Here is a 13,211-nt window from a genome sequence, read left to right on the forward strand (position 1 = left end):
AATCTTAAACCTTTGGGGCCTTATTGATGAATAATTGGAAGGAGGTGGGAAAGTTTCAGTGGGTGCTCCTCTTTTCTCTGCAATTTTGTAGAATCAGGTAGAGCAGTGGGATGCTTTCTAACACTAACCTTAAAGGATCACCCACCAGCCTGAAGTCACTACAGTAGGTCTTGCAATCTTGTAATTCAGGGGTAAAATAAAAGCTTATAAGAAAATTTTTATAGTCTCTTAGGTCACTAATTTTTGAGAGGAGACTTGGTGGAATCTCAAAGTCCTTTCACTTGAGCTGTGTGTTGGTTTGTTTTATGTTTTTTAATGGACTGTGTTCTTGGTCTTCAAAATCATCCTCATCTCTAAGAATAATTTGCATGCCAAGGCAAACCTGCTATCTTTTGAAGTGTGCTAATAACCAGGAGGCTGGTAGAACTGGCTTCCACAGCTCCCATGGTGTAGAAGGTTCCCTTGCAAGGTTACACCTACTCCCCAGAACTCCAGGTGATGAACCAGCAAGTCAGAGAGGAGAGCCAGGCTTGGATGGATCTCAGGATCCAGTTAGAACAACGTGCAACTGTATCTAAATTGCCCTGGACTGGTTTGGAGCCATGGGACACAAAGGGGACTTCTAATACTGCAGTGAGCAGAGCTGCCTGTCATGGGGGAATCTAATCTCTGATCTCATCTCAGCTTTGAATGCCTTTCTCCATATTTTTGATGTAAATGACATTCTTCAGGTTTGTTACTCTTTTTACTTTCCCACCAGTCTGTGGAGTGGATTCACAGAGGACAGATGAAGAACTGTTCTACCTTTAAGATCAAGACTTCACTTTTGATGTTTGGTCAGCAGAAAGAGAATGTCTGTCACTGGAGACTGCAAAATAAATGGGACTACGTTAAGAAACAGAATTGGGCCGATGGTGTGGTACTTAAGACCACATTACAAAATCATGTAATAACTCTATAGAATTTATAGTTTTCAGGAATGCTGAAGAGACTGGGCTGGGTGTTTTCATAGCTATTAAGCTCTTGGTTTACTGCCTATTTTACTGTCTATTTTAAAAGAGCCTGAGATAACAGGCTTCAGGGTTGGATTGAGGTTTGTGATCCACTTCTCTAGTAGATCTGTGTCTGGGTACTTTTCCAGCACACATCCTGGAGCAGATGCTTTCTGTTCACCCCCTTTTTGTCTGAACTGGGACCTTGCTGGCCTAGGCTCAGGGTCACTCCTTCACCTCTGCCCCTGCATGTGGGGTCACAGCTTCTCCTGGACTGCCACCTTGCAAAGTTAGCACTGCAGCTTGCCTCTTCAAGGACACGTGGCATTGCCCAACACATGTCCTGCGTGGGCCTGGCAAATTTTAAATTGCAAATCTACAGCTTGTGCTTCTGCTTCTTGAAACCTTCTTTAGCCTTAATTGAGGATCCTTTAGGTTGTCACAAATCCATTCTTCCACTGCTGCTGGCTTCAAAATACAGGGTCTCTCTATGTCCTCTCTCATCAGTCATTGCCCTTCCAGGTCTCTCTTGTAGTAATTCATTTGAGTTCATTCATCTCTGCGAATGAAAGTTGGCTGAACAGACAGGCATATTAAGGGACAAATTATAATACCAGGTTATTAGGGAGCGCTTTCTATCCAGAAGGTCTAAGCCTTTTCCAGAGGAAGTTGATATTATCTTTTTAATAGATTGTGAAACTGAGGCCAGTGCCCTCTCTGCAGCACTTGGGATGGAGCACAAGTCTCTGACACCCGCTCCAACATGCTACACTCATCATTCTTTTCCTTTTATTTGCATCTCCAAGCACACATCTCCCAGATAGTCCCAGCACTGCCTTCTATTATTTCTTTTTTTATTTCTGTCAGAGGAAAGGAAGAAATTATGCTCTTTTCTCCAGCACGTGTCCTCCGTGGTTTCAGTCAGATGTGTGCTATCACATGGCTTTTCTGGCTCTGCGTGCTTCTCCCAGTCGTTGTTCCAGAGGCGGAAAAACATGCTGGAAGAGTTATTGCTTTTCTCCTTTTTATTTGATGTTCTTTGCCTGTCTCTGCAGAGCCATTTAGATAAGGAGATTTATCAAGCTTGAACTAATTAACCCTGGATGCAGGAAGTCAGAATGGAGTGTTCCAGCTGTGAAATCCTCAGACTTACCCTGAAGCACACTGGGGTCTGAAGGAATTTCACGTCTCTTTTCCCTTGTCAGCAAATCACTGTGGTGAACTTTTGGTGTTGCCTTACTGGACTTCTCTCGCTGGTGTGCCAGGAGGGTGGTTTGTTAGAAGACCTGCTCAGTAACCCAAACTACATGTAGGATTGCATGCAGCATGGGGTGTCTCTCATGTCCTTTCAAGGTTCCTCTTGGATTTTTTTTCCTTTACTGAGAGAGGGTTGATTTTGAAAGAAATCCAGTAATTTTGCCTGTAGGAAGATGTTTTAGAAGTTGTTGCCAGTCACTTTCTCAGTGCAGAACTAGCAGCCAGAGGGTGACTTTAGACGAAAGAAAGGGAAGCAGCTACCTGAAAGGTCAAGATAGGAAAAAAACAGTTGCTTAGTTGACTGCACAAGGAGTTTGTGCCTTCAGAGCCTTCTCCCCCTTGTTTCATGTTGCTGTAGGTCCGATGATTCATAAAAATCTTGGATTGGTGTTTTTTTTGGTGTACCCTGGCTGGTCTTGATGGTATCAGACTGTCTGGGAAGTGCAGCAGGACTCTGATCTCAAGTGTGTCCTCCTGCCAGGGTTAAAGAGTGATCCAGAGAGAGCTTCTGAAACTGATCAGTCACACTTTCATCCTTGTGAAGAATTGCAGTTCCAGATTTATATCTCCTTTTAGCACCAAACCATTTGAAAGTGTCTCCTACTCTGTTGAGAAGGTCAGAAGTGAGGGTAATGAGTCCCCTGATAATGCAGACCTTTCCCGTGAAGGACGAGACCTCTGATAAAAGCGCAGGATTGCAAGTCAGGAGGTGATAAACTCTAGTGGGGATGTTCTTTGCAGCCTTGAAAGAATGCTTAATTTCTGTATGTCTGCTCTGGGCTGCTGGGAGAATAACACTCTCTTGTCCTTAAGCAGTAAAGTGAACATTGTTCTGTTAATATCTAGGAAGTTTGCAGACACATTTAATGATACATATTTTTTTTGCTGGAATTACCTACTTAGGTTATTTTTTCCTTTCTCCCCTGTACATTGCTGTGCAAGCAGAACTGCTTGCTTCTTCATGAACCTGACTCGTGAAATAAAAATAGTCTGGATTAAAGAAAAGAGAAAAAAAGATGGAAAGGTTTTTAAAGCATTATTTCAAGGTGGATTGGCTCCCTGGGCCATCTGCAGTACAGATGCAAAAGTAGCTTGTTCAGCACATGTGAGGCAAGGTGGGTGTTGGCAGGGAGAGGACATGCAGTGAGCAAGCGATACCTTGAGCTGCTGTCGCTGTCAAGAGTGTATTGTTGAACCAGACCCAGATACTCTTGGCCTAGTGCATGTTGACACTGGAGAAGAAGACTTGATATCATCAGGTCATGTTCTCTCTGCTTTGACTGAAAGGAAGGCTTGTATCCAGTATAACTTCAGCCCATGTTCATTATGATTTTTACTGTTTTTTCCAGATTGCCCGGCAGGAAGGAAGAGTCATTTTAACCTCTGGACTCCCATATCAGACTGTAAGTGTTCAGAGCTTCTGGCATTTTTCTGGCATTGTATCATTGTGTGGTCTGGGATGTGCAGTATAGAGAAGAGGAAAAGTTGGATGTAAATGCAACAGGTGGCTTGGCTTTTTCATGTTTTCTGCACTAAAAACTACATTAAGGGTCTAGGGAGGTTTGCTGTTTTGCATGACCAAAGCTCAGGGTGAAGTTTTTTTTATACTCAGTACTGCATCAGTGGGGAGAGCAATTGCTCTCCATTGGAGGTGGGGAGTGGAAAGCAAGCCAAGCAACCCAGAGCAAAGTGTTTCTGTTTGGCAGGTGAAAGGCAGCTCAATTCCCATGCTTTTTATCAGAAAGATTCTTTACTGTTTGCTAACTGGCTCCACACTGACATAGTTTCAACACTTAAAGATGTTTCTTCAGGCTTGGAAGGGAGAGAATGGAAGCCACCAAGCATGGGTCCCAGTGGAACCTGTAGAGGTTTTGTGTTCCTATAGATACAAAAAAAACCAAAGCAAAGTCCAACCTTACCCTCAGCACCAGATGTTCAGAGCCCTTCATGAGTCACACTTCAAAACAGAGTGTTAGTGGGAATATACTGAACTTATCAAGTCAGTGGTTGCAATATTATGATGCCTGCTGGAGGTCCTTTGCACTTTGTTACTGTCAAAAAAATTAATTTGGAAGAGTGAAACTATTCTTTTGCATAGGATTACACACATGAGCCAGAGTGCATGACTTCTTTGTTAGAAACTGTTGATATAAAAGCTCCCAACTACTCAAATAGCTAGTTGGAGTATTAACAGAATGTAGACTGCTGACTTCCTACATAATAGCTGAGAATTGAAGAAAACTCCCTCCATGATGAGACACTGTTAGGCAAGTGCAGCTGTGCCATGCTACAGGTTCCTTATCCAGACTGTGGTTTCTTGAGCCTATAGTTGATGTAATAGGTAATTCAACATCCAGCATAATCTTATTTGGCAAAGCTTTAACTTCAAAGTACTGTGTAGGAACTGCAAAAGGAAAATAACTGCTTCTCAGTGTATGATACTGTCATGGGAGGTGTTTGGTTCCCATTGCATACCCTATGTGAGGACAGGATGGCTCTGCTAGGCTCCCTTACTTGCATGTAGCTGACCCCACCTTGCTGTGAGTACTCATCATGTTCATAAAGATGTGTCTGGAACTTCCCACTGCTGGTTCCCAGATACAAACTTCTCTGCTACATGTGGAACAAACATTGAGGAACTATTCACATCAACCACTTCAAATTTATTGGCCATCAGTGAACTACAGGTGAAATGATATATAAACTAGAAGGGTTGGAATGGTAAAACTGTCATTGGACATCAGCTCCATCATTGTGCTTTTGCATGCTGTGTGTGATCTAGCCAGGTTTCATGTGAAAGCTGTGATTAAATTCAGTTTCTTCTGTTAGCACCACAGTTGAAGGTGATTCAGGCAATCATGTTTCATATATATAGAAAATGCTGCAGTGCTTCAGTAGTTTCAGAGCTATTGCAGCAGTGTCAAAGTGTTAAAATACCAATTGTACTTGTGTTTTGCCAGTTATTAGGCCTAGCATAAAGGACACAGCCAGCATAAAGATGAACCAATAACCAAATGGTATTTGATACCAAAGGGTCAGTACATGGGTGAGCACTGGGGGTAACAAACAAGTCAGGTTATACATAATTGACATCAATCCCACTGACACAAACAACAACACCACAGGACCAACAATGGGTGAAATAAATGGTGAAATTAAGTTTCCCATAGAAAGGACAGGAGACAACTGAGTCAACAAACCAAACACATAAGACCAAGGAAGCCACACACTGAATCTCCACACAGCCCACATTTACAAAAGCCAGACCTGACTGGAGCCCAGTCCCACGGAGGCGGGAGGTCCTTCCCCAGCAGGGAACTCTGCACAGGGCATCCACCTCACAGACAGACACTGCCCCTCCTGCAAGGGGTCCCAGCTTTTATCCCTCAGTGGGACACCTGGCCTTGGGTTACTTAATGCAGACACCCGGGGCTCCTTTACCCAATGGCTCTATCTGCAACGGCTGCACCCTGGAGGGAAGCCTAAAGGTAAACTCATCACCCCTTTGGGAAGGGTTGTGGGAATCACCCGTATGTCAACCTTAATTTGGGGCTTGGGGTTGAAACCCCAGTATTTCAACCCGTTAGATAAAACTTAGGCTGTAAATACATACTAACTCCAAATGTTATTTGTAGTTAAAACCAAATGAAGTGTATTAGGGAAAGCCCCACACATCGTGGTGCATGGAGTGCCTCATTTATTGTCATTTTGGTTTATGCCTTGTCTTTCGAAGCTGCAGTCCCAGGTAGCAGAAGGAAAGTGTTTCTCCGTGAACTGCTCAGAAAAGGCAAAAGAACAGGCCCTGCAGGTTCTGAAGCACTTCAACGTTCAAGTATCCCTGGCGGATATCTTCAGCCGCTGCCAGGTAGGACAAGGCTTGTTTGAGTTAAAGTTCAAGCTTGCTCGCTGTTTCATGCACAGCAGACACTACTTCAGCTTTTTGGGTCTTGCACTCAGTGTCTTCCACTTGGTTCCCAAGATTTCTGCTTGAACTTTGGCAACATCTTACAAAGCTGTGAGGAGTTCTGAGTGTGCTCAGAGGTGTTGATGACTAAGTCAGAAGAGCAGAGGCACTTCATCTGGAGCTTTGCTAGAAACTCTGCTGGTTTTCTGATCTTTGGTACTTGGCTTGTGTTTTGGCATTGGCTATCATGATTATAGTCTCTTGTTGCTGTGTTCTCTGTCGAGGACACATGCTGTTTTAATTATAAACCATGTTTAATTATGGTGCTCTGATTCTGATAACACTTAATTACTTTAATAGGAGGATTTTTTTTTAGGACTGTTTTTTTTTTTTTTTTCCAGAAGCTATTAGGTTAATTCATGTCCATGCTAGTTGATGATTCCAGATTGTGTTTGGCACTGGATATCTGTGGATTGTTGTTAAAAAGAATTTTTAATTGTGTTAGCTCAAATCTCCATCTCTTCCAATTTCACTCTTGTATTTGTTACAGTAACACGCTGAAACCTATCCCTTAAAAACTGTAATATAAACCAACTTGCAACTTCAACACCTCTCATCTTATCAGGGTTTAAAGAAAGAAAAAGAAGAAACTGCAAATCTGGCTAGAAAAGGAGCTTTCTCTGAGGAATAAACAAGCCAGCTGAGCACTTCAGTGAAATCTGGCTCAGTGCCTTGCGGTTGAGCTCGTGGGGTCTCCTGGCCTGGTGGAACTGCACAAGTGTTGTAGGAATAGCAATGACTTCTGGGCAGACACACCAGAGAGCATTTTCTAGACCTCTGCTTATATCTGATGTCAGTTGTTAAAACTGTATCTGTAACTTACAGAGAAAATGAGAGTTGTCCGGCTGTGCAGGTTGTCTATGAGGAGAATGATGTAACACCATGCAGATTGGATCACATAATATGGATTGATTTTACTTCAGGATAAATGTGTATATTCAGATATAAGATACTGCATTCTGTCCTGCGGTTTTATTTATCCAAGAACATGTTGCATTTGTCATATGGTGGCACACTGGCTTCTTTGCTGTTTTAAAAAAGCCTTTATAAAAAACCTTGTTGATTTTCCAGTTCCCTGAGATCCCATAAAATAGCAGTGTTCTTCCTGATTGTTATTGTTGAAATACCACAAGAATAAGCAGACAAAAAAAAAAAAAAACCACCAAAACCTCATGCTGCAGAAAACTCTGTAATATCTGTAATAAATGCAGAAGACTCTGCAGCATATGATACAAAACTGACCCTTTGCCCATGATCTGGAGTCTGGAACTGTTTAACTATATAGCTTTTTAGTATGTGCTGTCTTAGTTTACAATATAAATAGGGGTAATCAATCTGGCTAGGAATATATACTGTGTGTTCTCTTACTTCCAGGAGAAATGCCTTCCCTGTAAATTGTGGTGGTAGAACAGCTGCATGTTTTATACCGCTCGGCATGAGAAGGTGCTATTATTTGTCAAACTACTCTGTGTTCTGAATCATATATTTACCTACGTTTAAAGCTTTGGCATTTTAGAGCTGATTTTGTTCAGCTGTCCCCTACAGACTGTACAAGTTGCTGTTGTAGGGGAGGAGAACCAAAGCTCTTAGAGCCGCACATGGCGGGGTACCCGTGCTGGGCCCTGCGGCGCTCAGCACGTCTGTGTGTGAGGGGGGAGCAGCAGGCTGGGAAGGATCATGCTGCAGAGTACTGACTGCCCATGGAAAAAATGCCAGATTGCTCCTTTAAGAGGGTGCTCTGAGGCCACTGTGGCCAACAGAGACCTCAGCATTTCAGTTGTAACTTCTTTCTGCAAACCTAATTGGACTTTATTAGGATGGAGGCTACATCCTGCAAGTGCTGAGCTGTGCCTTCCATACTGCCTGTTCTGGTCTTTAACTGGGTTACAGACCTCAGGGCTTGCAAACTGCTTTGAGGTCTGCCGCCTCTTTGCAGAAATGTGCATTGCTAATGGATGACCAAGGATTTCGGCTCTCCTGTAGCAGGGGAGTGCTGGTGGCCTGCAAGTCGGGGTCTCCAGAAACACCCAAGTGCTCTCAGAAGGAAGAGGACAGATAATCCTGATCCATAACCTGGGCCGCTCTCCTCCCGCGCCTTCGCCGAGCTCGCAGCCGGTGTCTGAGCTGGGCCGGGCAGCGAGGGGCAGCCCTGGAGCCGAGTTATCGGCCGCCATCAGCCGCTGTAGATAAACGTTTTCTGTGTGTCACAGGAAGCAATGTGGCATCCTGCCTGACTCTGCTGTCTCGTGGAGCAAGGGCTTGTTTTGTCTCTCGGGCTTCTGTTCTGTAAATGATTTGAGTGAATATGTCAGCAAATATTGTTGCTGTAACAATTAATGTGTGTAGTGCAGTGCACACGGTAAAAATAGGTCCCAATTCAATGTTGTACCCAAGGTTGCTGTAAAATATGTTTCCTCTGTCAGCTCCCTCAGCAGGGATGGACAGTGACTCTTTTGCAGATATAAAGAATGGGCTTGCTTTGTAACCCTGCTAAAATACTGCCCTTTTCTGTTAAAACAATGGCAAATACCAGTTACCTCTGTCTGACTTAGAGCAGCAAGTGCATGGAGAATTTCACCCCTGGGCTTCTCAGCCTTTTTTCTCTCAGTTGTGCTGGGCTTCAAATTGGTTGCTCTGGTTAAAAGCTCCAAAAGTGGAGACTGCTGCTGGCTGTGTCAGTTATGCCCTGCCCAGTATGATCTTCTTGTTACATGTGTCTCAACTGCTGCATCTTAAGGACTCCGTGATGGTCATAGAGAGACCACCTGTGTACAGCAGCTTTAGCCAGGCCTGGTGTTGCCTTTGTTGAGGAACATTTTAGGGGGGCTGAGTGAAAATAAAATGAGTTCTGTCTTTTGGTGACATACAGAAATACCCTGAGAAGTCCTACGTTTCATAGCCTTAAAATAATTTGAAATAAATACATTTCCTGTATTTGAAATCCAAATGTCTTTTGTCTGTCACCTCTGCACACATTTAAATATCTTGTATACAGCTTTTTTCCTTTTCAGGTATCCAAAAGTAGCTCCTTCAGAAAGGGGTGATGTGAAATGCATGGTGGAAAGTGTTCTTACGTGATAAGTTCAGCACATTGGTCCCTTACACAAGTCTTTGTGGAGTTGTCTGGGGCTGTTGTAAGCAGCCTTAGGGTCAGCCAGCAAACTGGCTCAGGTGGAAGATCAGTGATCCTCTGCTTTTGACATCTTGGAGCAGGTTCTAACACGGAACTTGCATTTAAGAAAGGAAAAAACCCAAAACATGTGGGGCACATGTTTTTTGGGGGAAAAAACCCAAAACATGGGGGCACAGGTCTGTCCATTCAGGGAGGAGGTCATCTCCCACCCCTCCTGGTGCCGCGGTCACCCTCACTCAGATGTGGTGTCCGTGCGTGGGACATGCCTGCGCCTGCTTTGACACTCAGCTATGGCCTGCTAGGACAGCAGGAGGACGTGAACTCCATTTCAGTCTCATAAATAAACTCTTGCAAACAGACATGTTTTGGCAGATACTACCTGGGTGACTGTTTGGCTACTTCCATATTGCTTTTCTGTGCCGTCTGACTGACAATCCATCGGAAGCATGTGCAGGCTGCACCTACTGACCTGGCAGTGTGCACCCTGCCTCTTCATCTACTGTCTCTCCATGAGCCCGAGCTACCCAGGATGTTTTGCTTTCTTTGGGTAAGGTATGGTGTCTGGTCTAGCCGACTTCTTGTCAATGAGAAAACACTTGTGTTGAAGAAGATAAATTCAGGTAAGGGGCTGGCAGCCCTCCGTTGTGAGTAATGCCGCTCTGTGCAGCACTGACAGGATGAAATTACAGTTTGAATGGTGATAAACTGAGGAGATAAACAGTGCAAGTTGTTAGCTTTAAATCTTTATATCGCAAGTGTTTGTCATGACCGTTTGAAGGGAAAACAGCGTGTTCAGTGTTGGTACAGGATCACCGATAAATTACTCCCATTATAGAAGAACCTTGTTGTTAAAGGTTTATAACTCTGCTGTAAAATTCTTGCTGGTTTGAGTCTCTGCAGACAGATTTGGAGCAGAAGGGCCTGTCTGTCTTCAGAAAAGCTGAGTTGTGCTTTACTTGAAGGTGTAACTGCTGCTCAGCTCAATTTTGAGTCCAAAGTTTTGCTCTTGTACAAGGGGAGGGAGTGGGCTGGGGGAACTGGGTCCTGTGATGTGTTGCTGTGCCACCTCCCTGCCTCCCTTTGGCCTCTCTTTCCTTTCCCACCCTCTGTTTGACTTGACCCTTTAGCCTTTAAGCTGTCTGGGGCAGGGACCCTGTTTGAACAATACCTAACGCAATGGGTGGCTGATCCCAGGTGAGGTTTGAAGGTTTTCCTGCGAGGAAAAATGATTGCAGTTATATCCCCTGCAAAAATAAATGTGCAGGGAAAAGAAATCTCAGGCTCCAGCTGCAGTTTCTGCAACTGAACAGCCCTGCATTTGTTACAGGATTATCTGCAAATTCAAGTTAAGTTGTCTCTTTCACTTCACTGAATGCTGTGATCCTAAATAAGCAAATTACATCACCTATTCTGATGTCCTGTTTAACTTATGACCTCAGCCTGAGCGTTGCAGGATGTGAGAGATAGCTGCTTTATTTCATTGTCTGGAGATCAGATATCTGGTTTTTTCCCCCTCGCTTCCCTGCTCTTTCAGTTTCAAAGCTGCTCACCCCAGCCTTTTAGAAAGGTGTTAGCATGGGATTAGGAGTCGGTGGGAAGGAGGGAGGGGAGGAAGAGAGGAAACCACCATTTTTTTTTAAATTAGGTACAAAAGTGTTCTAACAGTTGCAGCAAATGTTTCTGGTTTTTTGTGGTTAAGGTAACGAATTTCATTGCTGCAAAGCTCATCATGTGCAATCTGATTTACGCAGAGGGAGCCCAGTATGGAGCAATCCATTTAGCAGGGACAAAGAAAAAGGCCTTATGATTAGATGAAAAACCCTGTGCTTGGGGCACTTTGCGAGAACCTTTGAAGCCAGCCTGGGAACTCTGGCAATATTAGTCGATAATTAGTAATATAGATCCCTCAAGCTGTCATTTAGATTGAAAATGTGCATGTCTCTCATGAGCCTCTGTCACACCAATCTGATCAACAGGCTTTTTTGTTCCTTTTATGTGGGTTGCTCTGTCGGTCCAGATGATGATGAGAACTGCCAGACATCATCTTTCTCACTAACTTGTGAGCTGAGCAGCTATCTGTCTGCTTTAGCGTGTCATGGAATTGGGGCTAGGACAATTTTGTTTTGTGGTCACCTTTCCTGGCCTGAGCAACAATCATGTTATTCTTCTAAATGTACCAGTTGTCCTTCCCCATATGCAGTGAAAAACCAGCAGAATTCAAAGGGTACGCATTTCGTAAAATGTTTCTGCCCCAGCAGACAGCGAGGGATTTGTCTCAGGAGCTGCTTAGGACAAAAAGCATCTGCAACTGAAATGGGGCTGAGGCGATCATCAAAGAATTTTGGAAATGTCAGTTCTTGAAGCCTACGTTTCAGCTTTTGAGATGCCTCCCACTGACATAACATCATGTCCCTATTTACTACCTTTCAGCCCTGAAATCTCTTTGGAAGGGGCCACGTCACCATCTAAATGAAGAATTAAGGAGGGTCATGTGCGTTGGATTTTGTTGACTTGGGAATGCTGAGAAAGAGAATATCATTTTGAAACCCTCTGTGGTTTAATAAAAGATTCATCCATAGGATGCAATTTGTCAGCACCTACCAGTCAGGAAAACCTGTGATTAACAGCATCTGTGGTTTCCCCAGATGTGTGAGTTCGCTGCTTACTCCTCACCAGCCCTTAACCCAAACTGAAAACTCAGCCCTGTGCCTACCCACTACGTGGGCTGTGATTTCTTGCTTCAGAGTGTGATTGTTCGACACAAAGGGTAAGGCCCTCTTAATCTTTTTGTTTATCCTGGGCTTGGCAATTTAGATGTAATCTGCAATTTGTGCTGCTGAGACTCTGGCCAGGAAGCACAGCTGGTATTATTCTGCCTCTGCGGACATTGTCGAGGGAGTGAATTGACCTCAAAAGGTACTTGTCCTGGGACTGTCTGAATGTGAGCATTCAGTTGTGAGTGCACCTAGCCCTGGTGCAGCAGTGTTTCATTCAGAGGGATGTAGCTCTTTTTATTTGGAGTGGCTCTACATGACAGTTGTTAAATAGCATCAGGGCTTGTGATAATTTGTCGTGGTGAATTATGCTCTTTTTGAGTCTCCAGTGTAGATTTTTGGGAACTCATAGTGAGTGGTCTCCATCCCGTGCAGGGGTGTGGGGGCACAGCAAAGCAACCTGCCTCGTCCAGCTGGAGATCCCAGTGGGAGCCGAGCGAGCTGCCCCCGGGGGTGCAGGGCCGGAGGGTGGGCAGCTCTGCCGTGCGATACACGTGTGCATGCAGCACCACTCCTGTAAAATTCCTGGCCAGTAGCTTGCTTAGCACTGTGCTGCTGTCCACGTAAAGCTCAGAGCCCCCCAGTAAAAGGGCTCAACTGGGCCTAATTCTCACCAGTGAGCCTGGACAGTGCTGCCTGGTTCCCACAGACTGTACACTTCCCTGCCAAGATTTCAGTATCTTCAGAAATTCAGTGGAGCATGAAGGTCACAGCAAGGGAAGAATGACAGCCTGAGACTTTTTTTTCCCCTTTCACCAGCTCGGAGCAGACTGTTGTCTCTCTAGCATGTTGACTGTTTTCATAGGGTTAGCGTGAAGTTTATGTTTTACACAGACCACTGGAAGTCAGATATGGGAATGCAGCAGATCAGCTGTGTTTCTTCAGGGAAGACGGTCTCATGTTGCAAACTTTCTTTGTCAGTGTCTGCAAAAGCTTGATTTCCAGTGAAATTTTCTTTACAGATCTTTGCCTTTAGGTTCTTTTTGTGTGTGCATGTGAGAGACTGTATGTGAGGTTTCAGTTTGTGTATTTATTTCCTTTCTCTTCACTTGCAGAGATGCAGGCAGATCTTAAATTTGGGGGGGGTGGGG

The 13,211-nt window shown here is 44.3% G+C and overlaps 1 protein-coding gene across 7 annotated transcripts in view; it reads left to right on the top strand.

Moving 5' to 3' along the window:
* Positions 1–13,211, top strand: part of EXD3 (exonuclease 3'-5' domain containing 3) — a 288,705-nt gene that overhangs the window by 147,876 nt on the left and 127,618 nt on the right. For 6 of the 7 annotated variants that reach the window (XM_026860473.1, XM_026860475.1, XM_026860474.1 and 3 more), the window contains exons 18-19: positions 3,599–3,652; positions 5,983–6,114. In XM_026860473.1, the coding sequence (XP_026716274.1) occupies positions 3,599–3,652; positions 5,983–6,114 (186 nt within the window). Of the gene's footprint in view, positions 1–3,598; positions 3,653–5,982; positions 6,115–6,703; positions 7,043–13,211 lie in introns of those variants that run through there. The other variant, XM_026860479.1, reaches the window with a different exon arrangement.

This window comes from Athene cunicularia, assembly GCF_003259725.1.
Source record: "Athene cunicularia isolate RWA chromosome 17 unlocalized genomic scaffold, athCun1 chr17_part1, whole genome shotgun sequence".
In the NCBI taxonomy this organism is placed as follows: Eukaryota; Metazoa; Chordata; class Aves; order Strigiformes; family Strigidae; genus Athene; species Athene cunicularia.